Genomic DNA, 27,004 nt, shown 5'->3' with positions numbered 1-27,004 from the left:
GAAAAAACTATGTAAGTATGACTAGAAATCCAAATAGGAAAATAAAAAGACTTACTGTTAACATGTGAGTGTCTAATTCTGGAGGATCAATCAATCTAGCCACTGACTCCATAAACACAAAAAACGCTATTACTATTAGAAAAAGTCCATTAATAAATCCAGACAGAATTTCTATTCGGCCGTACCTAAAAACATAGAACATTTTTCAGAAAAGGAAAATGACAAATATTTTTAAAGTATAAACTTTATAAATGAGGAAACAAGTCCAAATTTTCATACTACTAAGTGATTAATAATAGAAAATTAGCAATATTTTAAATATCATATTAATGCCTGGAAGGTCCTTCATATATATACACGTGTGTATATATATATATCTATTTGTTAAAATGTTATATATTCATCAAAGTCCTTCTTTACTCTCTGTGTTTTTTTTTTTTTTTTTTGAGACGGAGTCTCGCTCTGTCACCCAGGCTGGAGTGCAGTGGCATGATCTTGGCTCACTGCAAGCTCCGCCTCTCGGGTTCACACCATTCTCCTGCCTCAGCCTCCCGAGTAGCTGGGACTAGAGGTGCCCGCCACCATGCCCGACTAATTTTTTTTGTATTTTTAGTAGAGATGGGGTTTCACCGTGTTAGCCAGAATGGTCTCGAGCTCCTGACCCTGTGATCTGCCCGCCTCGGCCTCCCAAAGTGCTGGGATTACAGGCATGAGCCACTGCACCTGGCCCTCTCTTTTTTTTTTTTTGAGACGTAGTCTCACTCTGTTGCCCAGGCTGGAGTGCAGTGGCACGATCTTGGCTCACTGCAACCTCTGCCTTCTAGGTTCAAGCGATTCTCCTACCTCAACCTCCCGAGTAGCTGGGGCTACAGGTGCGTGCCACCATACCCGGCTAATTTTTGTATTTTTAGTAGAGACGAGGTTTCACCATGTTGGCCAGGCTGCCTGACCTCAGGTGATCTGCCTGCCTTGGCCTCCCAAAGTGCTAGGATTACAGGCGTGAGCCACCGTGCTCGGCCAAGGGAGCATAATCTTTGAGCTTAATTCCATCCAGTATTTATCAAATGCCTGATTCACATCCCCTTATTTACTTCACATTTTCTAAAAATGAAGATTTGGAAATTATTTGTATTAAAAGTAATATAAGTAATATAATTCTGTTCCTTAAGATGGAATTTGCACTTAAGATATACCACCTCGATAGTCAATGTACCTACCCATAGGAGAAAATCCGAGTGGCTTTCCACCTACTCATCAGGGCAGCAAAAAGTCCCATGACTAAAGCAGAGCAGTCAAAAAGCATGTGGAATCCATCCGAGATCAGGCCCAGACTATTGGTCAGCACGCCGTAGAATAATTCCACAAAGGTAAAAAGCTAAAAATGTCACACACAAAAAGGAGTATGTTGGGAACTGTTTCAATTAGGAGGATTTTAACCCTTAATTACCCAAATTTACTTGAAGATCTGCTATAATTGTTTAGTTATTTAACTGCCACTTACATTAGAAACCCTATTTCACACAAATTGTAAAAACTAAGAGAAATCCATTTTACAAACTATTAAATTGTAAAAAACTAAGACAAATCCATTTTACAAACTATTTAAAAATGGTTTTTTTTATATGTCTATAATAATAAACTAGGTTATAAAATGTTAGCAATAGGTGATTTATAACACCGATTGCTAATAGTGAGATCCTATAAGTTATTAGAACTCTTTAAATGCTACTATATTTACTGATTTGAAGGAACACACTAAATCAATGCTTCTAAAATGCCTCACAAACTGTTTGCTTAAGTGGCTGGGCATGGTGGCACATGCCTTAAGGATTGCCTAAGGAGTCTGAATATGATTTCATAATCTTGCTATTATACTTATGAAAAATTTAAATTTTAGCCCATCTTATCATCAGAAATTTGGGAAGTACTAAACTTATACCAGAACTGTCAAAATTAAAATATTATGCTTTTAGGATATGTCAATTAACATTTAAAATCTTACCAGATTCAAGCACAAGAAGTAAAAGATCTGCCTAGAGTCACTCTCCTCAAGAATTTGTTTTAGTGATTCCTTAATAAACCTAGGGATCGATTGAGAGCTATGCTGAAAAGCATCACCCATGAAGTTATAAAGAGGTGTTCCTTCAGGAGAATATCCAATAAGGGTACCTTTTTGTCCTCTCTTAGAGGGAGATGATAAGATATTGGCAGCTACAAAGAGAAAAAAACAATATTGTTTAAATTTTAGAAGTTTAAGCTACCAAAACCAACACAGTAACTGTCGGCACTAAATGCAAGCACTGAAGAATTTCCCAAATTAAGTAAATGATGTGACCATCAAAATCCATAAATAGAAATTTGTTAAAATAAAAACAAGGGGGAAAATGCTTACACAAAATGAAGAATATAGCACTCACTACCACTCCTCCAGACAGGACGTGTTCAGTGCTCTCCTGGTGTGCTGCTTTGTTCATAGCCCGAAGCTGGTCTGTTATTGGATGTGTCCAAAAATTTCCAAAAAGGAGAGCACTAATAAAAATGGGAAAGGATCCATAACGAGCACATTTGGAAACTTCCATTTTGACTGAACAAATGGAATCCACATAGAAATCCAGGATCATGACAAAAAAGATAACCGTTGCAAAAGGCATAATGAGAGAAAACCAAGACTCGACTTTACTCTAGAAATTAAAAAAAAGAATTGTCAAGACTATACATGTATAAAGTTCACATCTTACAAGATGTTTCTGTTAATCTTTTAAAAAATAAAAATCGCATGATTCAATATGATTCATAATATGCCAACATATAAAAGCTATTAAGATACTGGTACATATTCTCAGTATTCTCCAAAGTTTTAAAAAACAAAAGCACTATTGTGTAATCATTCGATAAACACTAGGCGACACACAATCTTTAAGCCTAACACATGGTTAATTGCTGCTTCTTCAAAGGATTCCTTTGGGCCATAGGAATGTGAGGGATATGTAAATGTAATAGCATTTAATTTGTATTTTCTATAAACAATAAAATTAACTCCAAATTTTGTTTAAAAAACTACAAAGAAAAAGCAAAGACAATTTAAGCCACTTTCAACCTCAAATTAAAATATAATTTTTTGAATATAGTGAACTAAAAATTTAATAGCAATTCATTTTACTAGCAATTTAATACCAATAAATTCTTGCTCTTATCTTACCTCAGTTGTAACAGAAAGAACAATGACCCATGGGCACAAGAGAAGCACAGAAACAAGATGAGATAAAGCTTGAAGACGTTTAGCTCCACCAACGTCGATAGAGAGCTTTCTGGAAGCTGTATGAAAACCAACTTTACAACACAAAGCCAGTACTAGCAATAATACTCCACCCTGTGAGTAAAATTAGATAAGTCTCATTAGAAACACACACAGTTCAATAGTCAATCGTTAAATACATGATTTTTTTTTTTTTTTTTCCCCAGAGACGGGGTCTTGCTCTGTCACTCAGGCTGAAGTATAGTGGCATGATCACAGCTCACTGTAGCCTCAAACTCCTGTGATCAAAGAGATCCTCCTGTCTCAGCCTCCCAAGTAGCTGGGACTACCGGCACACACCACCACACCATGCTAACATAATATTTAAAGAAATGGAACTAGTATATTTTTCCCATATACTCAATTACTTAACTACTTAAATGGCAGGCAATGTTATAACTTACTGATAATTATTTTATTTTATTTTTTTTTGAGACAGAGTTTCGCTTTTGTTGCCCAGGCTGGAGTGCAATAGCGCGACCTTGGCTCACCGCAACCTCGGCCTCTGGGGTTCAAGTGATTCTACTGCCTCAGCCTCCTGAGGAGCTGGGATTGCAGGCACGTGCCACCATGCCCGGCTAATTTTGTATTTTTAGTAGAGATGGGGTTTTTCTACGTCGGTCAGGCTGGTCTTGAACTCCCGACCTCAGGTGATCCACCTGCCTCAGCCTCCCAAAGTGCTGGGATTTCAGGTGTGAGCCACTGGGCCCAGCTGATAATTTATTTTAAATGTACCTTTATAGTTATAGTTGCTACAACTTTTCAGAATCTTTTGATCCTGTTAGGAACAAAGAAATCATACCTTGTGATCTGCCACACCTAAGAAGGCAATGGCTGTGTAAAGCATATGAGTTAGAGCACTGTCATGATGTCCTTCAGCTAAGTGAGTTGAAGTAAAGGAAAAAAATTCCAAAAGTCACTCTTTGACACCTGAAGTTCTCCTGAAATTTTAGTTACATTATTTTGGATTGCATATAGACTGATCTGGAGGCCCCAAACTTAATTACTTTCAATAACATGTTTCACTTAAAAACAAAACAAAATAAAACAATCTAACATTTAATTCCAGGACCTCATTTATAAATTGGAATGCCTGTATTTCTTTTATTGTCTCCAAAACAATTATAATAGTGCTTAAGATAAACTTGCCAGATTTTAGTAGTTAACTTCTAAAAGACATATTGCATACATACTTTAAGTACGACAAAGGTACAAGAGCAAGGAATCTCCCTGGACCACTCCTGTCCAGTGGAATTAAGGTTGCCCTTTAAGACTGACATGTAAAATGAGTCCTAAATCTGTCTTCTAAGTCACTGACCACATAAGTCTTAGCAAAGTAAGTGGCAAGCAAAAGAGGGTGGGGAATAGAGGTTGTATCACAAGCAACCTGGAGCTTTTCCAAAGTCATACACTTCTCCCTCACTGTAACAAAGAAAATTATTATTTGTTTACTAATAAGTTTTAGAGCAGTGAGTATCAGTAATAGAAGAATAAAAACTGGTGCTTGGAGTTCTGCTGGATGGAGTGGGTAAGGATGTATGAATAGAAAATAGAAAAAAAGGCATGTTTGTAGAGTAAAATGAGTAGATATATTTGACTAGAAAGTTGGATTTCTATAAGAGAAGAGTTGGGGCTGAGCTAGAGATAATTTAGAGCAAGACAATGAATACTAGGTAAGGGAATTTGAACTTTTTCTTTCAGGCAAGAAGATACTAAAGGTTTTTCATTTATGAGCCTTTTAATTGTTAAATCATAAGGGAGCAAACATTATGTTGAGTGGCAAATCACCTTTTTTTTTTCCCAGCACCAGGACATTCCAAAATATTCTTTCAATGTCCCTACATTTCTGAAAATTTAGGGTACTGTAGGTGGTACAGAGATGCTATAAAATATTTAACTTATAATGAGTTTGTTCATTATTTGAATACTGATTTAGAATATCTACATTAATCTATGAAAGTTTAATTCATCATTGATCAGTTTAATTCACTCATCCTTTCTTTTTCCATTGTTCCAGCCTTCTAGTTTTCCGCAAGACTTGAAACAACTCTGATCTATTCCAAAAGGATACGGTGTTCAGCCATTTTAGCCATGAGATCATCATTGTCAAAAAGCAATAAACAGATCACAGCAATAATGAAAAAAGCAGCTCCCCTTGTCTGAAAATAAAGAAAGTAACATCAAGGATGACTTTTTCAAGGGTTGATTTTTAAGACCGTAACTACATAAACACTAAAGAAAAACGTTTTCTCAAGTAAGCATTTACAAAAATGCATTAAAAAACTGAAAAAACATCTGACATTAAAGCTCTTATATAAGCTTACAGTATTAGCAGTAAGATATCAAAGAGATATAAACTAATGATAACACTGATTATCTCTTTGCTAACATGGCTAGGCATATTACTATGCACAAATTGGTACTGTTTACAGAACCAGCCTTCCTAAATGCTACTTTACTTCTGGTTGAAAAGCCCAAGTAGCTAAAGAATAACTAGTAGGAACTTATTTCACTCTACAATATGCAAGGAATAGAGAATATTCTAGATACTACTCCTCTAGAGAAAAATAATCCAGAGGGCACGGTAAAACCAGCAAAGTCATTTCTAAGATCTAGTAAAGTATGAAGGACTTAAAAAGCTGATAAACTTAAAATTTATGTTCTCATTCCAGGGAAATTTTTTTTTTTTTTTTTTTTCAGACAGATCTCGCTGTGGCCCAGGCTGGAGTACAGTGGCGTGAACACAGCTCACTGCAGCCTCCAATTCCTGGGCTCAAGTGATCTTCTTGCCTCAGCCTACCAAATAGCTGGGACCACAGGCATGTGCCACCATGCCTGGTTAATTTTTTATTTGTAGAGACCAGGTCTAGCCATGTTGTCCGGGCTGAGGAAAAAGGTTTTCATAAAAGAAAATTATAGAAAGGACATATTAGCTTAGTTTATGTAAATATTTCAGAATGGTAGCTTCAAGAGCAATCTAAATAGCATTATTATACATTCCTTTTTTTTTTTTTTTTTTTTTTTTTTGAGGAGAGTCTCACTCTGTTGCCCAGGCTGGAGTGCAATGGCATGATCTCAGCTCACTGCAACCTCCATCTCCCAGGTTCAAGTGACTCTCCTCCCTCAGACTCCTGAATAGCTGGGATTACAGGTGCACATCACCACGATTGGCTAATTTTTGCATTTTTAGTACAGACGGGGTTTTACCATGTTGGTCAGGGTGGTCAGAGTGGTCTTGATCTATTGACCTCGTGATCCACCTGCCTCGGTCTCCCAAAGTCCTAGGATTACAGGCATGAGCCACTGTGCCTGGCTAAATAGCATTACTATACATTCTATATTTACAAATTTACAGGTATAACATGTCTTGTAATGATACATATACTTGTAGAACACCTATTATATATAGATACATTAAGTGTATTATATATACCTATAATGGAAGTATAATACAATACTTCTATTAAAGTTTACAATGCAAAGTGAGAATACTCTTCTATTCATTCTATGATTACCACTATAATGGATAAATTCTCTGTTAGTGTGGTATTACAACAAAATTCAATATGCTACACATAAGAAAAACCATGTACTTTTAAATTTCTTAAGTTTTCACTGAGTTAGGATATGGCAACATCAACAACAATCAAATACAGAGAACATAATCTTTTCGTTAACGAAGGCAACTGAGAATTTTGTAATGCTTCAGTCTCATAATTAAGAAAAAAAGGCCGAGCGCGGTGGCTCATGCCTGTAATCCCAGCACTTTGGGAGGCCGAGGCGGGTAGATCATGAGGTCAGGAGTTCAAGACCAGCCTGACCAATATGGTGAAACCCCGTCTCTACTAAAAGTACAAAAATCAGCCAGGCACGGTGGCAGGTGCCTGTAATTCCAGCTACTCAGGAGGCTGAGGCAGGAGAATTGCTTGAACCTGGGCAGCAGAGGTTGCAGTGAGCTGAGATCGTGCCACTGCAAGCCAGCCTGGGTGACAGAGTGAAACTCTGTCTCAAAAAAAAAAAAAAGAAAGAAAAAAAAGGCCGGGTGTGGTGGTTCATGCCTGTAATCTCAGCACTTTTGGAGGCCAAGGCGGGCAGATCACAAGGTCAGGAGTTCAACACCAGCCTGGCCAACATAGTGAAACCTTGTCTCTACTAAAAATACAAAAATTAGCTGAGTGTAGTGGCATGTGCCTGTAATCTCAGCTACTCGGGAGGCTGTGGCAGGAGAATTGCTTGAACCTGGGAGGTGGAGGCTGCAGTGAGCCAAGATGGTGCCACTGCACTCCAGCCTGGGCAACCCAGTGAGACTCCATCTCAAAAAAAAAAAGAAAAAACAATCATCAAGTCCTGGACTGATGCCCTGATCCATTTCTCAGACTAATGAGAACACTCTCATTTCTAGTTACTTAAGGAGGAAAACTTTTTTTTTAAATGTTTTCAAGTCATTTTTATTTCTTTTGTGAGTTGTCATTCCCAGTTTTTTGCTGATTTCCTGCCAAGGATCTTAAGCATTTTTTAAACTGAAATGGGTGACTTATACTTTGAAAGAAATGTAAAACTTATTTCTGGCAATTTTTGTTGTTAGTTTTTTGTATACACACTGATTTCTGTTATACGTTAAGTTTATAATCATTATGAAGCCAAATATAGTAAGTTTTCCCTTTGTGATTTTTTCCACTGTTTTTATGCTCAGAATTTTCTCCATCTATGTATTTTATTCTATGTTTTTACAAATGTCTATTTTGTAAACTCACAAAGCTCTTCAATCCACTTGAAATTTATTTTGGAGTACTCTATTAGTGAGGGAGAAGGATTAAATAGTGGCCCATGCTTTAATACTAATGAGCCAGTTTGAAGTCTACAGGCAGAGTATTCTTTTACTCTGCTCTACTTGGCATGTTACTTTGTTCACTTCATTACTTCATTCATCTCCCTCCATTACTTTACTTGAAAGTCCCTTTCAGAATAGGGACTATTATACCTTATTTGTCTTTATCCTTTCCTTTATGTCTAGGAAAATGCACCATGCACAGGAAGTGTGGGAGATCAGTCACAGTGGTGGGAGAAATTATAGGAATAGAAGCAAACCTTCTTGGAAGGCTGGGGGATTTTGCAAGTTTTGAAAGATATTTTGGCTGAAGGCAGCCAGATTCTCTCATCAGAAGCCTAAAAGCTTAAGGTGTAGATACAAGGGAATGTAGAGGAGTTTATCTAAATAGCTCGTTTACTCATGTTGTCCTAAAACCGACCTTTGATCATTTGCACTCAAGACTGCTCTCTATGTAGGGGGTCAGCAATGTTATTTACCCACAAAGCGTGTTGATTCAAGGCCTTTGTCATTAAATCTATACTGAATAAATGCCCACAGTGCCAGCTTGTCAGGGCCGCAGCTGCTGACTCTTTACAGCACCCTCCTTAGGGTCTGTAAGTGGCCTGGTTCCCTAGCCCACTCCTTCACTAAATACCTGTGTCTGAGTGCATTTGTCGTTCAGCCAGGGTCTGCAAGTAGGACCCAGCAAGGAGGTGTTTAATTTGGTAAAACAGAAACACTATATAGTTCTAACAGTTTGGAATTGTAGATTGGTAACTCATTTAACAAAAGGATAATACTTGAATCGCTTAGGATGAATAGGAGTGCTTAGGTGGCAAAATGTTAGATAAATGTTCATCATAATTTAAATTTAACAAGTTTTTAGTTATTTTTCAAAAATGATTTATGGGGTTAAGAATGAGTAGGGGGTTTGGGGGAAAGGTGCATGAGTACAACATGAAAGAGATCATTGTGATGATGCGTCAGTTCTATATCTTGCTTGTAATGATGGTTACACAAATCTACACATGACAAAATTTCATAGACCTACATGCATACATACATACATACACACATTATCGTACGTAAAATTGGTGAAATCTGAGTAAGGTCTATGGATTGCACCAATGTCAATTTCCTGTGTGTTTTTTTTTTTTTTTAATTTTTGATTTTAATTTTTGTGGGCACATAGTAGGTATATGTATTTATAGGGTACATGAGGTGTTTTCATATAGGCATGCAATGTATATAATCACATCAGGTAAATTGGGGTATCCATCCCCTCGAGCATTTAGCCTTTGTGTTACAAATAATTCAATTATACTCTTTTAGTTATTTTAAATGTATGATTAAATTATTATTGATCATAGTCACCCTATTGTGATGTGAAATCCTAGGTCTAATTGACTGGTTTTGATAGTGTACTTGAGTTGGTTAAGAAGTTACCTTTGGGGGAAACTAAATGAAGGGTGAGGGTCCTCTATGTACTATTTTAGCAACTTCCTAGGAATCTATAAACATTTCAAAATCATTTTCCACTGTTTCCATGTTAAGAAATTTCTCCAACTATGGATTATATTTTCACAAATATCTATTTTTGTAAACTTATAGAATTCTTCAAAAACAAAAAAAATTGTAAGAAAAATGTAAAACTAGCAGAAAAAGCTCTGGATTTTTTTTTTTTTTTTTTTTTTTTTTGAGGCTGAGTCTCACTCTATTGCCCAGGTTGGAGTGTAGTGGCGTGATCTCAGCTCACTGTAACCTCCGCCTCCCAGGTTCAAGCAGTTCTCATGCCTCAGCCTCCAGAGTAGCTAGGATCACAGGTGCCCACCACCATGCCCAGCTAATTTTTGCATTTTTTGTAGAGATGGGATTTCACTATGTTGGCTAGGCTGGTCTCAAGCTCCTGACCTCATGTAATCTGCCCGCCTCAGCCTCCCACAGTGTTGGGATTACAGGCGTGAGCCATTGCGCTCAGCCTCCCTGCATTCTTTTAAATGGTGAAAGATAAGATTTTATTCCTTTGGATAATATATGACATACATACTTTCCATTTCCAAGTAACTGATAATGGAAAATTCTACCTTTGCTGGTCCTCCTCCAGAACTGGTGAACAAAACACTGAGTAGTGAAATGACAACAATATCACTGTGTTCAAACAGCAGCAAAGTCCTACAAAAATAAAACATTATCATTCATGAAATGTAATTTATCTTTATCAAGATGCATGAATTCAACTAGAGTTAGAGAAAGAAAAACATTTCCCCTTGATTTCACAAAACATAAGAAAAATAAATAGGTACAACTGCTTTAGAAAATAGTTTGACATTATCTACCTTAGAAAGATTGAAGCTACAAATATCCAATCATACCACTCATAGAATTACATCATACAGATTTCTTATTCTTGTACAGGTATGTATCAGGTAACACTTACAAGGTTGCTCATACCAGCACTGTTTGCAGTACGCCAAAAAAATACAGGCAATGTGGCTGGGTATGGTGGCTCACGCCTATAATTCCAGCACTTTGGGAGGCCGAGGCAGGCAGATCACGAGGTCAAGGGATCGAGACCACTCTGGCCAACATGGTGAAACCCTGTCTCTACTAAAAATACAAAAATTGGCTGGGCGTGGTGGCACGCGCCTGTAATCCCAGCTACTCGGGAGGCTGAGGCAGGAGAATCACTTGAACTCGGGAGGCCGAGGTTGCAGTAAGCCAAGATCGGGCCACTGCACGCCAGCCTGGCAACAGAGTGAGACTCCATCTCAAAAAAAAAAAAAAAAAAAAAGTACAGGCAACATATACCCATGTGCTGCATAACATTATTTTGGTCAATGATAGACCACATATATACGATGGTGGTCCCATAAGATTATAATGGAGCTGAGAAATTCCAGTCACCTAGCGTTAATGCATTACTCATGTGTTTCTGGTGATGCTGGTGTAAACAAGCCTACTGCACTGCCAGTCATATAATACAGTACATACAATTATATACAGAACATAAGACTTGATAATAAATGACTGTGCTACTGGTTTATGTATTCACTATACTATACTATTAATTATTTTAGAATGTACTTTTGCTTGTTAAAAATAAAGGTAACTATATCCTTTGACTTCAAATAGTGGTGTCAAAAACAAAAAAAAGGTTAACTGTAAAATAGCTTCAGGCAGGTATCCCAGAAGAAGGCATTGTTATCATAGGAGATGACAATTCCTTGCATGTTACTGCCCCTGAAAACTTTCTAGTGGGACAAGATGTGGAGGCGGAAGACAGTAATATTGATAATCCTGACCCTGTGTAGGTATAGGCTAATGTGTGCATGTCTTGGTTTTTAACAAAAAAGTGCTAGGAGCAGTGGCTCATGCCTGTAATCTCGGCACTTTGGGAGGGCGAGAAGGGTGGATCCTTGAGCCCAGCAGTTTGAGACCAGCCTAGGCAACATGGCGAAACCTGCTATCAAAAAAGATACAAAAGTTAGCCAGGTGTGGTGGTAGGCACCTGGAGTCCCAGCTACTGGTGAGGCTGAGGTGGGAGGATCCCTTGAGCCAAGGAGATGGAGGTTGCAGTGAGCCAAGATTGTGCCATATACTCTAGCCTGAATGACAGAGCAAGATCTTGTCTCCAAAAAAAAAAGTTGAAAAAAAATTAAAAACAGAAAAAAGCTTATAGAATAAGGATATAAAGAAAGAAAATATTTTTGTACAGTTGTACAATGTGTTTATGTTTTAAGCTGTTTTTACAAAAGAGTAAAGTATGCTAAGGTTAAGCTTCCACCTCAGCCTTCTAGGTAGCTGGGATTACAGGCACGCAGCACCATGCCTGGCTAATTTTTTGTAGAGATGGCATTTTTGCCATGTTGTCCAGGCTGGTCTCGAACTTCTGGGCTCAAGCTATCTGCCCACCTTGGCCTCCCAAAGTGCTGGGATTAAAATTTTTGCAATTGAGAAACTGCATGATGGTTTTAGTATAAGAATGAGAGGGCAGTGTTGGTAGTGATAAGGTCAGGAGCAAGATGACAAAATAGGGAACCAAGTAAAAATGTAAGTACTTCCTCTTTCCCTCCTTATTGTAACACAAAAGGACAGTGATATAGTAACACAGGAACCAAAACATAATTTCATGAATAACAAATTTAAAATATTGCAGATGATAAGCAATAGCAGCACTCAATCATATTCAATCATATTCAAGCATAAGGTGAAAAACCTCTTCCCAAGCTAGGAAATTCAGCTAGCTTTCTCAGCCCTCCAAGCTGCAACTGCTACTGTGGCTAGCGATATGACATTTCCAATTATACCTACTCTGCATCTGACAAAGTACATGACAAACAAGTCAAAGGGATCCCAATCCAGAAGCTATTCTATTGGCCATGAGAGGGGAAAGGACTTTTCACAAAGCATTTCCACATTTCTCACCCTTCACTTTCCACTCTGTCTACCCCACTATTCTGAGTGAGATCCTTTAGAACAGTGGTCCCCAACCTTTTTGGCACCAGGGTCTGGTTTCCTGGAAGACAATTTTTCCAGACAGCAGTGGTGGGGGGATGTTTCAGGACGAAACTGTTCCACCTCAGATCATCAGACATTAGATTCTCATAAGGAGCATGCAACCTAGATCCCTCCCATGCACAGTTCACAATAGGGTTCGTGCTCCTATGAGAATCTAATGCCATTGCTGATCTGACAGGAGGTAGAGCTCACGCAGTAATGTTTGCTCCCCCGTGGCTCACCTCCTGCTCTGTGGCCTGGTTCCTAATGGGTTACGAACCCATACTGGTCTGTAGCCAGGGGGTGGGGGATCTCTCTGCTTTAGAACATTTTTTTTTTTTTTTTGAGACGGAGTCTCGCTCTGTTGCCCAGGCTGCAGTGCAGTGGTGTGATCTCAGCTCACTGCAACCTTCGCCTCCTGAGTTCAAGTGATTTCTGTCTAATTTTTGTATATTTTTTAATAAAGGCAGGGTTTTGCTATGTTGGCTAGGGTGGTCTCCAACTCCTAACTTCAAATGATCCACCCCTTGGCCTCCCAAAGTGCTAGCATTACAGGCGTGAACCACAGTGCTGGCCAAGAACATTCTTCATTTCACTCCTTACCTCTCATTCTCACGGCAAGGCATTTTTTCTTATACTTATTCACTAAGTAAAATCCTTTACAGATGGGGAAATGTTAAAAGAATGCTCATACACAGCTGTGTGATAGAATTCCTATCAATGGCCCCTAAGCATTTCCTCAAACCAGTCCACTTGCAGAAAAAGACTAATCTATATAGATCTAGGGAAATATGAAATGGGAGTAGTTTACTTTATTACCACGCATTTAATCTGATAATTGATATACTACTTCTGAGACATTTATTTATGAGAGTATTTGCAAAATTGTGCAAAAAATGAATGCTTTTAGAGATTTTGTTCTCCTTATTGGCTAATTTTATTTAACACTTCAGACCTTTTATTATAGCTTCTAAGCTGTTAACAGGGATCACGAATAAATGATTAAAAAGCCATTTATGCTAAAAATTTTCTGAAACTTGGAATTCTAACTAGTAAAATATCTATGACAAATCATGAATAAATATATTAATGGTATTCACCAAAGAACTAGTCCAGAAACTAAACAGGTTTGTTCTATTTGTTGAATTCTCTCTGATGCTATAAAAGTGCTAGACACATTTGCACAGATAAATATTTGACATAAAACACAGTGGAACAAAAATAATATTCAAAATGAAGAAATACAAACACACATTCAAAATACGCATTTTTATTTACCTTAGTGGTCCACAAAGAGTGAGGCCAAAAAACCACAAGAGTGAAATAATACACCCAGCAACTGCATGTTTAAATATTTTGATCCACTATAAATGGAAACAAAAAAATTAAAAATTTCAGTCACATATATTTTGCTATATATCCAAATTTTAAATAAAATACAGAAAGATAATAATAACAAATATTTTAAAGGTGAAATAATTACATATTTTGAAATTAAATAGAAAACATAAGATCCCTTGACTAAGTCTAGATTTCCAAGACAGTATTCTTATTCTGGGCTGGGTGCTGTGGCTCATGCCTGTAATCCTAGCACTTTGTGAGGCCAAGGCGGGCAGATCACCTGAGGTCAGGAGTTCAAGACCAGGCTGGCCAATATGGTGAATGAAGCCCCGTCTTTACTAAAAATACAAAAATGAGCTGGGTGTGGTGGCAGATGCCTGTAATCCCAGCTACTCAGGAGGCTGAGGCAGGAGAATCGCTTGAACCTGGGAGGCAGAGGTTGCAGTGAGCCGAAATCATGTCACCGCACTGCAGCCTGGGCGATGGAGCAAGACTCTTTCTCAAAAAAAGAAAAAAAAAAAAAGGACAGTATTCTGTTTTCCATTATCTATATTCTTGTCTGCTGGTAGATTTTGAAATCTTTTTCTTCAGAGTACAATTTTATGATTTCTCAGTTTCTCACTAGTTTCCTAGGATCATTTAACTTTTTGTCTTTAAATTCTTTTCTACCAGGAATTTTTAGTGATCCAATTATCTGAAAGGAGAGAAAAAAGTTAAAATGGGGTTTAGACTATTAATCCTATTTTAAAAAATGTTCTTGGTCTCTGAAACAGAAGTACTTAAATTCATCTTTCTAATAAAAAAATTATGATGCAGGTTTGTAAGTCATGGCATAAAGCAAACATGTACTATGGTATAACTGCTGCCCAAAGAAGTGATGATGTGAGATGATTATGCAAAATGTAGGACATTTCTAGTTTGAATCACAGCTGCCTAAAGAGAACAGTGACAATGATCATGAGGGTGTCACATTGTCACAATGATGATGAGGCATCATTCTAAGAACTTCATAAGTATTAATTCATTTCTTCCTCACAGTTCTGTTAGGAAGTTACTATTATCTCCATTTTACAGTGAGCAAATTAAGGTAGAGAGAAATCAAGTAACTTGCCCAAATTAAAGGTCAGTAAGGAGGACAGACAGAACATGACTTTGTCTGACTCCAGAAATCACACTCTTAACCCCTATGCTTTGTCAGCTTTCCAGTGACATTTGTACTAGGCTCTTGGGCATGCTTTCATGTCCAATTTGTAAATCTTTCAGAATAAGAAGTGTGTACTGAAGAAAACAATTATATGAATGCTTTATAATTTTTTTTACCCTCTTGTTTTTTTAAAAACATTTCATGATCTTAGTACTTTATGATTTAAAGTCTCCATTCTGAAAAGACAAGAGCAAGTTAACTCTAAAATTGTTCTGTGGCATACTTAAATCATTCATTAAGTACCCATTATAAAAAATAAGCATTGCCTCCTGGCCCACTAAACGAGAAGCTGCTAGGAATAAAATATTCTGCAAAAATCTTACCTGGTGTTTGGTAATAGTTTTCCCAGAAGAAAATGGCTTTTGAAACAAAACCATAAAAAATGCAGTCCTGTAAATATTGAAACATTAATATATTAATATTAATCCACATTAAACACAAGATATAGTTTTAAGTAAAGACACTTATTTTAAACAAATATGCCAGAACTTGAAGTGTTATCCTCTGAATAAATCATACTGGAGAATTAATTATACATATTTTAGTAAAACTCCTATTGCAAAATTTTGATAACTTTTTTTTTTTTTTGAGATGGAGTCTTGCTCTGTCACCAGGCTGCAGTGCAGTGGCACGATCTTGGCTCACTGCAACCTCTGCCTCCCGGGTTCAAGCGATTCTCCTGCCTCAGCCTCCTCAGTAGCAGAGATTACAGGCATGTGCCACCACGCCCAGCCAATTTTTCGTATTTTTAGTAGAGATGGGGTTTCAACATGTTGGCCAGGCTGGTCTCGAACTCCTGACCTCAAGTGATCCGCCTGCCTCGGCCTCCCAAACTGCTGGGAAAACAGGCATGAGCTACCACACCTGGCCGAGAACTCTTATTTTCTAACTGTCTTCAGAACCAGCTAACAAGCCACAAAAATAAAGGAGTCACAATTTTTTTTTATATCTTAAAATATCAAAGAAGAGAATTCCTATTTTCTCTAAAATTCAGTCATAAATCTTGAAATAGTATAATGAAAATGAAGAAATTACTAATTATATATCCCTACCTTTCACATTGCGAAAATAGTTACATAAAAATGCACACAACTTGGCCAGGCATGGTGGCTCAAGCTTGTAATCCCAGCACTTTGGGTGGCCAAGGTGGGTGGATCACCTGAGGTCAGGAGTTGGAGGCCAGCCTGGCCAACACGGCAAAACCCCGTGTCTACTAAAAAAAACACAAAAAAATTAGCTGGCCATGGTGGGACACACCTGTAATCCTAGCTACTCAGGAGGCTGAGACAGAATTGCTACTGCACTCCAGCCTGGGCAACCTAGCCAGACTGTCTCAAAAAAAAAAAAAAAAAAAAAAGCACGTAACTGATGCTTAATATTTCTTAGTCAATAATAATCTCTTTCCCAACTTACCAAAATTATACTCTGAAGAGTGTTTTTTTTTTTTAAATGGAGTCTCGCTCTGTTGCCCAGGCTGGAGTGCAGTGGCATGATCTCAGCTCACTGCAACCTCTGCCTCCCAGGTTCAAGCAATCCTCCTGCCTCAGCCCCCCTTGTAGCTGGGATTACAGGCACATGACACCATGCGTCACTAATTTCTGTATTTTTAGTAGAGACGGGGTTTCGACATATTGGCCAGGCTGGTCTCCAACTCCTGACCTCAGGCATGCTGGGATTACAGGCGTGAGCCACCGTGCCCAGCTGACTCCCAAGAATCTTTAACAGGTTTTTATTAACACAGAGGGTGGTCACTATCTCAAGATCCAGGAAATCTTTATTTAGAATTTCTTATATGTAGGCTGGGTGTGGTGGCTCATGCCTGTAATCCCAGCACTTTGGGAGGCTGAGGCGGGCAGATCACAAGGTCAAGAGATTGAGACCATCCTGGCCAACATGGTGAAACCCTGTCTCTATTAAAAATACAAAAATTAGCTGGGCATGGTGGTGAGCGCCTGTAGTCCCAGCTACTCAGGAGGCTGAGGCAGAAGAATAGCTTGAACCCAGGAGGCAGTGATCTTGCAATGAGCCAAGATCGCGTCACTGCACTCCACCCTGGTGACAGAGTGAGACTGTGTCTCAAAAAAGAAAAAAAAAAAGCATTTCTTATAAGTAGAATAATTTAATGTTCATACTGTATGAGGACTCTGTACTAAGAAAGGATTACGCAGTGAATAATAATAATAATAAATAGCCCAAAAACTAAATTTGCAAAAATCTCATCAAAGTCTGTGTTTAGGCAAGTGATTAGAGCACAACAATCCGTTTTCTTTGCAGTCTCTTTGTACCTCTAATCTTAAGTATACTCCCAGTTAAAAAAATTTATCAAATACTTGTCAGGAGGAACAAACAAAATATTGTATGTAAAGTTTTTTAAAGATACTCTGTTAAAACAGGATTTTCAAAGAAATAAAAAATATCAAGAAAAAAACCCCCACACACTCACCCAAGTTTTAATATAAAAATGAACTGAACAATGTGAACAGCTTTTAGGAGATCATATGATTCGAAAAGTCCCACAGCCTTCAAAAATTTAGTGAAACATAGTAACACAATATATTTTGTTAATCTGAAAAATAAAAGCAGAAACAATTTTTAGTATCACTGAAATTACAAGCAACTCATCAATCTGGTTTTTTAAACAAGAGGTCATTACAGAAACCATAGAAATATACATAAACACAAAATGAAACAAAACAAAGTCCCCAAACAACTCACCATCCACGTGAAAACTACTGTTGACTTTTTTTTTTTTTTTTTTAATCATAGAGACGGGGTCTCAATGTGTTGCCCAGGCTGGTCTCGAACTTCTTCGGTCAAGCGATCCTCCAGCCTTGGTCTCCCAAAGGGCTAGGATTACAGGTGTGAGCCACCGCGCCCTACTGTTAACATTTTGGGGCCAGGTGCAGTAGCTTGAGATCAGCCTTGGCAACATGGCAAAAGCCTATCTCTACAAAAAATACAAAGAATTAGCTGGGCATTATGGCGCGTGGCAACAGTCTCAGCCACTCGGGAGGCTAAGGTGGGGAGGATCACCTGAGCCCGGAAGGTTGAGGTTGCAGTGAGCTGTGTTTATGTCACTGCACTCCAGCCTGGGCGACAGAGTGAGACCCTGTCTCAAAATACAAACAAACAGGCTGGGCGCTCATGCCTGTAATCCCAGCACTTTGGGAGGCTGAAGTAGGTGGATCACCTGAAGTCTGGAACTCAAGACCAGGCCAACATGGCGAAAAGTCACCTCTACTAAAATACAAAAATTAGCTGGGCGTGGTGGCGGGTGCCTGTAATTCCAGCCACCTGGGAGGCTGAGGCAAGAGAATCGCTTGAACCCGGGAGGCAGAGGTTGCAGTGAGTCGAAATTGCACCACTGCACTTCAGCCTAGGTAACAGAGCGAGACTCTGTCTCAAAACCAACCAACCAACCACAACATTTTGGTATACATACTTCTGGTTTCTTTTCAATGTATATGAATGATTATGTATAGATACAGTTTACTTTAACAAAAAATGCCCAACGAAAAATGAAAATTTTGTTGATTGAGTTGCTGGACTATTTTGTTATCTGCTTTCTAACTTAATAACTCCTCCAAACAAATGAGAACAAAATAAAAACTAAATTCTGTTATGAAATGAAAAGACCACAATATAGCAAGAAACGGAAGAATGGTAAATGCCTTTGGTTTGCGCCTCCTCGGCCTTGTTAAGTGACTACAGTGAGAGTTGTGGTTGAAAGGTCAATTGACTGGACCTAGAGTCCTTTAAAAAGGCTCAGGAATTGGAAACACCTCAGGAGGGGAATGAGAAGCTGAAAAGACGAGGATCTCTAGGAAGTCTTCCAAGTAATCAGATCCCCAGGTTCCCACCCAGCAGGCAGGCAACTATCTCTCCTCAACCACTATAGGAGTCACGAGTCTTAGCCTCTGGCGAGGTCACTTAAATTTCATGAAGCAGACAACTCTGCTGGCTTTATAAGAGAATGTCCATGTTTTTAGGAAAAACAAGTATTTAAGGATAAAGAAACATGAAGTATGTAACTTATTCTCAAATAGTCCAGGGGAAAAAAATACCTGTGTGTGTGCATTCAGAGAGAGAGAGAATAATAAATTACACAGGACGATACATTAACAATTACGGAGTCCAGGCAAAGAATATACTACTCTTGTGACTTTTACGTAAACAGGAAATTATTTTTAAATGAGTAGTTTAAAAGTGTTATTTATTCAAGAGTGTACTGTCTCAGGTAGGGAAATGTGGTAAACAATCCTTTGCTATTTTATTTGTACTATTTACTTAGCAGAGTTACCCTTCTATTGTAGTTTATTGCAGAATCAATCAAATGCAACTCAGGACTGGTTGAATTTTGATGGATTCCAGGTTGCAAGAGTTTTACTTTATACAGACCAAAAATCAAATACTAGTTATAATCTGCAACAAAAACTAGTTGACAAGTCCTTTAATTGTGGGTATTTTTAATGCCTAAATTCACAAATATGGATTATTTTAAACAAAGGTTTATTTTGGTTTAAGTCCTCTTTGTGGGGAAGGGCAGAGGGTCACAGTTAACATTTGTTGAGCACCTGCTATGTTCCAAGTGCTTTGAATACATCATTTCATTTAATTCTTAGAACAGTCCTACAAACTAAGAAGTGGTATCCTTGTTTCACAAAACTGAGTCATAGAAAAGTAATTTGCCCAAGGTCACACAACTAATAAATGAGCTGGTAGTCTGAGTTGTTTAAAACCCCATGTTTAGTGCCTTCTACACAGTAGATACTTGAGTATTTATTGAATGAATTGAACTTGAATTACACACTGATTTTTATTTTTTAGCCAGAGAACTGTTGAGCTACCGCAGTAGGCAAAGCCCAAGAGGCAGGTTTGAACCTAAATCCAGATTTCAGTAATTCCAGGATTAGAGAACCAGGGAATTTTCTTTGATTGAACCCCCGGGTTCAAGCAATTCTCCTGCCTCAGCCTCCTGAGTAGCTGGGATTACAGATGGCTGCCACCATGTCAGGCTAATTTTTGTATTTTTAGTAGACAGGTTTTCACCATGTTGATTGGCCAGGCTGGTCTAATACTTCTGACCTCAGGTGATCCACCCACCTTGGCCTCCCAAAGTGCTAGGATTACAGGCATGAGCCACCGCGCCTGGCGAGAACCAGGGAATTTTCTAAACCTTCACAGAAAAGTCCAGTGATAACCTTTGACAAGACTAGTTAATGGGAAATAATGGTTTATAAATTGGGAGTGTGGGGGGATGGGCCAGGCATGGTGGCTCATGCCTGGGAAATCTAGGCAGAATGATTACTTGAGTCCAGGAGTTCAAGACCAACCTGGGCAATACAGCGAGACCCCGTCTCTCCAAAAAGTTTTTAAAAATTAGCCTCCCTTTCCTCTCCTCTCCCGTCTCCACTTCCTGATAAATCGACGCCATTGTTTTTCCTTCATAACATGAACTAGGAATGTCGGCTTATCAATATAGGTTACTTAGCCTGGTTTTTCATCTTTAGCCCAACAGTTCATTAATTGGAACTTTAAAAATCAAAGAATCCAGGCATGGTAGCTCACGCCCGTAAAGCCAGCACTTTGGGAGGCTGAAGTGGGATGACTGCTTGAGCCCAGGAGTTGGAGATCAACCTGGGCAACACAGCAAGACCTCATCTCTACTACAAATTAAAGAATGAACTGGGCATGATGGTGCACATCTGCAGTCTCACATACTGGGGAGGCTGAGGTGGAAGGATTGCTTAAGCCCAGGAGTTTGAGACTGCAGTGAGCCATGATTATTTTACTGCACTCCATCTTGGGCAACAGAGGAACTGAACTTGTCAGAAAGAAGAGAAAGAAAGGGAAGGGGAAGAAAGGAAGGAATGAAGGAAGGGAAGGAGAGAAGAAAGAGCGGGGCGCGGTGGCTCATGCCTGTAATACCAGCACCTTGGGAGGCCGAGGCAGGCGGATCACAAGGTCAGGAGATTGAGACCATCCTGGCTAACCACGGTGAAACCCCGTCTCTACTAAAAATACAAAAAATTAGCCGGGTGCAGTGGCTGGCGTCTGTAGTCCCAGCTACTCCGGAGGCTGAGGCAGGAGAATGGTGCGAACCAGGGAGGCGGAGCTTGCAGTGAGCCGAGATCGCGCCACTGCACTCCAGCCTGGGCGACATAGCGAGACTCCGTCTCAAAGAAAAAAAAAGAAAAAGAAAAAGAGAAGAAAGGAAGGGAAGAAACAACTAAAATCTCTAAGGGTGTTTTTTGTGTTCTATTTTTTTCTAGTACATATACATTTACTTTATTTTTTTGTTGTTGTTGGTTTTTTTGTAGGGTTTTTTTTGGAGTTTTTTTGGAGGGGAAAGGCGGGGCAGGGTTTTGCACTGTCACCCAGGCTGCAGTGCAGTTATGGGATCATAGCTCACTGCAGCCTTGACCACCTGGGCTCAAGTGATCCTTCTGCCTTAGCCTCCCAAGTAGCTGGAACTACAGGGCACTGCCACTGTGCCTGGCTAATTTTTATATTTTGTAGAGACAGGGATCTCACTATGTTACTAGGGCTGGTCTCAAACTCTAGGGCTCAAGTGATCCTCCTGCTTTAGCCTACATTTACTTTATACCTAGACAATTGCTGGAGATTTGGTAAGTTTTCCAGAAGGGTCCTTCCGGAAGGTTGACGCCTGGCTTTTGGGATACTGGAGTTAAATGAGAGAATGGTAGGCAGAGTTAAGAGGGGAAACTTCTTTTTAATTTCCACATTTTCCAGCCAGGACCTCATCCTTCCTTTACTCTTGCAATGTGGAATCCATCAAAATTCAACCAGTCATGAGTTGAATTTGATTCTGCAATAAACTACAATAGAAGGGCAACTCTGCTAAGTAAATAGTACAAATAAAATAGCAAAGGATTGTTTACCACATTTCCCTACCTGAGACAATACACTCTTTACACTCTTGAATAAATAACACTTTTAAACTACTCATTTAAAAATAATTTCCAGTTTACGTAAAAGTTACAAGAGTAGTATATCCTTTACCTGGACCCCGTAATTGTTAATGTATCGTCCCGTGTGATTTATTATTCTCTCTCTCTCTGAATGCACACACAGATATTTTTTTCCCCTGGACTATTTGAGAGTAAGTTACATACTTCATCCTTCTTTATCCTTAAATACTTGTTTTTCCCAAGAACATGGACATTCTCTTATAAAACCAGCAGAGCTGTCTACTTCAGGAAATTTAAGTAATATGCTTTTTTTTTGAGACGGAGTCTCGCTCTGTCACCCAGGCTGGAGTGCAGTGGTGCGATCTCGGCTCACTGCAACCTCTGCCTCCTGGGTTCAAGCCATTCTCCCGTTATCCTGCCTCAGCTTCCTGAGTGGCTGGGATTACAGGCGCATACCACGTCCAACTAATTTTTTTTTTTTTTTGTATTTTTAGTAGAGATGGGGTTTCACCATGTTGGCCAGGCTGGTCTCGAACCCCTGACCTCAGGTGATCCACCTGCCTCGGCCTCCCAAAGTGTTGGGATTACAGGCGTGAGCCACTGCGACCGGCCTGATATGATACTTTGATCTAATCTACTGTCCATAGTCCAATTTTGTCAGTTGACCCAGTGACATCCTTTAAAGCACTTTTCCCCTACTACCAAATCAGACCAGAATTGCCTATTGCATTTAGTTGTCATGTCTCAAGAATTAACATCTGATATGCTGTTATTTACAAAATGAGATGCTCAAAATAGATTAGAAAATTAAATTTATGCTACAAAAATGCAGTTGGTTTAAGTTCTGTCCTACGTGGTGTTCTTCCCTTTTCATAAAAAATGCTTATGTTGGGCGGGTGCGGTGGCTCATGCCTGTAATCCCAGCACTTTGGGAGGCTGAGGCAGGCCGATCACGAGGTCGGGAGCTCAAGACCAGCCACACCAACATGGAGAAACCTCGTCTCTACTAAAAATACAAAACATTAGCCAGGGGTGGTGGCGTATGTCTGTAACCCCAGCTCCTCGGGAGGCTGAGGCAGGAGAATCTTTTGAACCTGGGAGGCGGAGGTTGTCGTGAGCGGAGATCGCACCATTGCACTCCAGCCTGGGCAACAAGAGCGAAACTCCATCTCAAAAAAAAAAAAAAAAAAAAGTTACGTTATAATGCTACTACTACAGTTCTAAAGATTTTATCACATTTATCACTTTCTTTAAATATCAAAGAAAGTATTTATTCCAGAATGGGAAGAACTCGTTAAAAATGGAGGCAATGAACACCAGTTCCAGCCAAATTGCAGGGCTATATTTTGTGCATTTTCGACACTATCTCAGAACTTAGGAAGGACACACTAGAAAGTGGTCGCTGCACCTGTTGGTCCCTTACTTTTCGGGTTGGTGGGAGAATTGGAGAGAGGAAGTGGGAATTTTCACTTTTTACTCTATGAATTGCTGTGCTGTTTAGATTTTTTTGACAACGAGGACACATTTCTTATTTAAGAACAAAATAAAAAAAGAAAATGAGGCTGGACCCTCGATGTGCTCAGTTAATCTAAACATCCAAGTTCACGTATGTACTTTGGTTTCGTCGCCTGAAGAGAGATGATGGTGACACCTTCCCCTAATTTATGCAGGGAAACGTCAGAAAGGTTAAGTAGTCACCAGACTATTTCAGGGAGAAACAGCCAAGAGAAAGGCTTCTCACAGATCAGAAAAACCTCTCACGTGAACTGGCGGGCAGTTCTAAGACTGACTGTCTGCCTTGTAACCCAGAAATTCAAGCAGAAGCTTTCTGGCTTTAGCGCCTTCATTCTGCAGCGGGCACCCGAAGAGCCCGGGGAGCCCGGAGGCAGCCTGCGGGCAGGGAGGCAGGCAGAGGGAGAGGGCGCGCCGACCCCGGGACGTCCCGGCCTGTCAGCGGAGACCGGAGGGAGGCCGGGGAAGTTGCATCCTGAGCGACCCGGCCGGTTGCTGCCTTCCAGATCGGTCCCTTACCGAGCGCTGGGTACGTCCACCGGCCCGAGGCCGCCGCCGCCGCCGCCGCCGGGGCCGGCCAGCACGTCCCCGCCGTATTTCTCCTCCATCCCAGGGCTCACGAGCCGCCGCCGCTACCCCTGCCGCGGGGTCTCCTCATGTCTCGCCGCTGCCGCGGAACAGCGGGCGCAGGCGCGTCACTCCCCCATGGCAGAGACCCCGTCGGGTTCCTGCAGGCCGGGCCGCCGTCGCCCACTCCTGCTCACTAGCACACGCGCTTCTGGACTAGGCCGCGAGCAGTTCCGGCGGCGCCAGGTTCCCGGGAGGCAGCGGCAGTAGGGACGTTGCCATGCCACGTCATCAGGCCCAGCAACCCCCACTCCCGGGGGAGTGCCCAGCCTTGCGTCTGCGCAAGCAGAACACTCGCCTTTCCTCGTCCCTTAGGCTCCTCCCGCCACGTTGTGTCGCATTGAAGCCCCGCCTCCTATCGGCCTCTCCGGTTGGCGCTCCCGGTGCACTTACCTGTCCCTGCAGTGCCACCTATGGGCCGTCAGAAGTACAGCGGATTCCTGTAGCGCAGAGGGAGAGGGCGTGGAAAATGTACAGCGTGTGTGATTAAACAAAGCTCACCAATCTTTTCCTCTGCGTTAGGGATTCTTTTTTTTTTTTTTTTTTTTTGAGATGGAGTTTCGCTCCTGTTGCCCAGGCTGGCGTGCAATGGCGCGATCTCGGCTCACCGCAACTTCCACCTCCCGGGTTCAAGCGATTCTCCTGCCTCAGCCTCTCAAGTAGCTGGGATTACAGGCATGTGCCACCACACCTGGCTAATTTTGTATTTTTAGTAGAGACGGGGCTTTCTCCATGTTAGTCAGGCTGGTCTCGAACTCCTGACCTCAGGTGATCCACCCACCTCGGCCTCCCAAAGTGCTGGGATTACAGGAGTGAGCCACCGCACTCGGCCTAGAGATTCTTAATCTAGGTTAACATACCCTCTGCCTCTAAGTTTTTGTGAATATGGATCATTTTTGTGATGAGAAGGCCCGAAGTCTTAAAAGTTCACGTCCCTTCCCCCAACCAGAGATAACTATTTTTGAAGCTGTAGAGAATCGATTACAAATAGTGGTACGGCCATTTCTTTTGAACAATGCCTTTGATGGACTTTGGAGAGGAGAAACTAGTATTGACCAAAATTTGCCTCATCAGCAAACTATCCCAGGGCAATTTTCTAGGAGTGACCACGTGCGAACCTTCATGGCCTTCTCTCCTACTCCTGAGGGAACCTAAAGGCAATTTCCAGATTTCTAAAGAAACATTCTTATCCTGGGCAACATGGCAAAACCCTGTCTCTACAAAAAATACAAAAACAATTAGCCAGGCGTGGCATATGCCTGTGGTCCCAGCCACTCAGGAGGGAGAGGCGGAAGGATCGCTTGAACATGGGAGGTCAAGGTTGCAATAAGGCATGATCATGCTACTGCGCTCCAGCCTGGGCAACAGAGCAAGACCGTCTCTGGAAAAAAAAAAAAAAGAAAAAGAAAGGATTCTTCTTTGCCACAGGGAGCCTGGGGTCATCTATCAAATAAAGTAACGGAGGAAGGTGACTGCTTTTGTGGCTTTTTGTGTGGGGCCTGGAGTACTGGTAACCGTCGTTGCTAGAGGCCCTGGAATCCTCTAGTGTGTGAGGACAGAACATAGGAGAAGGAAGAGGATTTTGTTAAGTGTTGCTGCGAACTGTTTTGTCTCCTTTTTGAAAAGGAAAGCATTGATTTCCTTTAAATTCTGCCTGTGAAACTGTATAATCCAGGCACATCTGTAAAAACAGGTCAGGTAGTGTTACCTGAAAAGGGGTCCCCATCCAGACCCGAGGAGAGCTTGGATCTCACGCAAGAAAGAATTCGAGGCAAGTCCATACAATAAAGTGAAAGCAAGTTTATTAAGAAAGTAAAGGAATAAAAGAATGGCTACTCCATAGGCAGAGGGCGCAGTGGCTCATGCCCGTAGTCCCAGCACTTGGGAGGCCGAGGCGGGTGGATCACCTGAGGTCAGGAGTTTGAGACCAGCCTGACCAACATGGCGAAACCCTGTCTCTACTAAAAATACGAAATTAGTCGGGTGCGGTGGTTCATACCTGTACTACCAGCTACTGGGGAGGCTGAGGAGGAGAATCACTGGAACCCGGAGATGGAGGTTGCAGTGAGCTGAGATCGTGCCATTGCACTCCAGCCTGGGCAACAAGAGTGAAACTCCGTCTCAAAAAAAAAAAAAAATAATAATAATAATGCCCAACCTCCTGGGAATGCAGCCAAGTAAGTCTCCGCCTTATTTTACCCAGCCCCTATTCAAGATGGAGGCACTCTGGGTCAAACGCCTCTGACAAGTCGGACTGGGTATTATAAAGGTTATTTTTCTGTTGCTAAAAATTTAGGAATGTGGGCTCCTGTGTCAGTCTTGGTTTGAATCCCAACTCTGCCACTTAGTAATTGTGGGATCTTGGGTCAGTTTGTTGGCCTTTCTGTGCCACAGTTTTCTTATCTGCAAAGTAGGAGTAGTAATATTTATATTGTACGGTTATTGGGAGGATTATACATGTGTTAAGTGAAAAGTCTCTAGAACTTGTTAGGTTTTGAAGGGAACACGAGGGTTAAAGAAAGACACACACACACACACACACACGCACAGAAAGAGGGCGGCTCGACAGTAAATGCAGGCTTTATGTCCAGCATAAAACCTACAGAAGTGGGGGACCAGCCTAATGCCAGAGCCCACCACTGCTTACAGGCTGGGGGTATTTATAGGTATGGGCGGTAGGAGTCTGGGCAGTATGGATTGCTGCCCAGCAGGATATTGATAAGATGTTCCTGTGATGAGGCAGTTCTGGCCCTTGTTCTGGCAGATGTCATCGTGGTGTTCCTTGG

At 40.7% G+C, this 27,004-nt stretch overlaps 1 protein-coding gene and 1 long non-coding RNA gene across 11 annotated transcripts in view; one reads left to right on the top strand and one right to left on the bottom strand.

Annotated features, from left to right (window-relative positions):
- The window catches only part of LOC129059418 (uncharacterized), a 56,039-nt gene extending 52,667 nt beyond the window's left edge, over positions 1-3,372 (top strand). Inside the window, exon 5 of one of the 2 annotated variants that reach the window (XR_008525293.2) lies at positions 3,205-3,372. This is a non-coding gene — a long non-coding RNA (uncharacterized LOC129059418). The remainder of the gene's footprint in view (positions 1-3,204) is intronic. The other variant, XR_008525294.2, reaches the window with a different exon arrangement.
- SLC30A5 (solute carrier family 30 member 5) overlaps positions 1-24,521 on the bottom strand; it is a 36,039-nt gene extending 11,518 nt beyond the window's left edge. For 2 of the 9 annotated variants that reach the window (XM_024247482.3, XM_063724134.1), the window contains exons 1-10: positions 24,111-24,519; positions 17,591-17,713; positions 15,471-15,537; positions 13,881-13,966; positions 10,190-10,277; positions 3,200-3,370; positions 2,393-2,681; positions 2,003-2,211; positions 1,218-1,375; positions 56-185 (exon numbers count right to left, since the gene is read on the bottom strand). In XM_024247482.3, the coding sequence (XP_024103250.1) occupies positions 56-185; positions 1,218-1,375; positions 2,003-2,211; positions 2,393-2,681; positions 3,200-3,370; positions 10,190-10,277; positions 13,881-13,966; positions 15,471-15,537; positions 17,591-17,713; positions 24,111-24,199 (1,410 nt within the window). In that variant the 5' untranslated portion in view covers positions 24,200-24,519. Of the gene's footprint in view, positions 1-55; positions 186-1,217; positions 1,376-2,002; positions 2,212-2,392; positions 2,682-3,199; positions 3,371-4,097; positions 4,175-5,366; positions 5,455-10,189; positions 10,278-13,856; positions 14,638-15,470; positions 15,538-17,590; positions 17,714-24,110 lie in introns of those variants that run through there. The other 7 variants (XM_024247481.3, XM_054555607.2, XM_063724131.1 and 4 more) reach the window with 7 other exon arrangements.
- Between the last annotated feature and the right edge of the window lie 2,483 nt (positions 24,522-27,004).

This window comes from Pongo abelii, chromosome 4 (genome assembly GCF_028885655.2).
Source record: "Pongo abelii isolate AG06213 chromosome 4, NHGRI_mPonAbe1-v2.0_pri, whole genome shotgun sequence".
Classification (NCBI taxonomy): domain Eukaryota; kingdom Metazoa; phylum Chordata; class Mammalia; order Primates; family Hominidae; genus Pongo; species Pongo abelii.
This window is presented reverse-complemented; position numbering and strand designations above follow the sequence as displayed.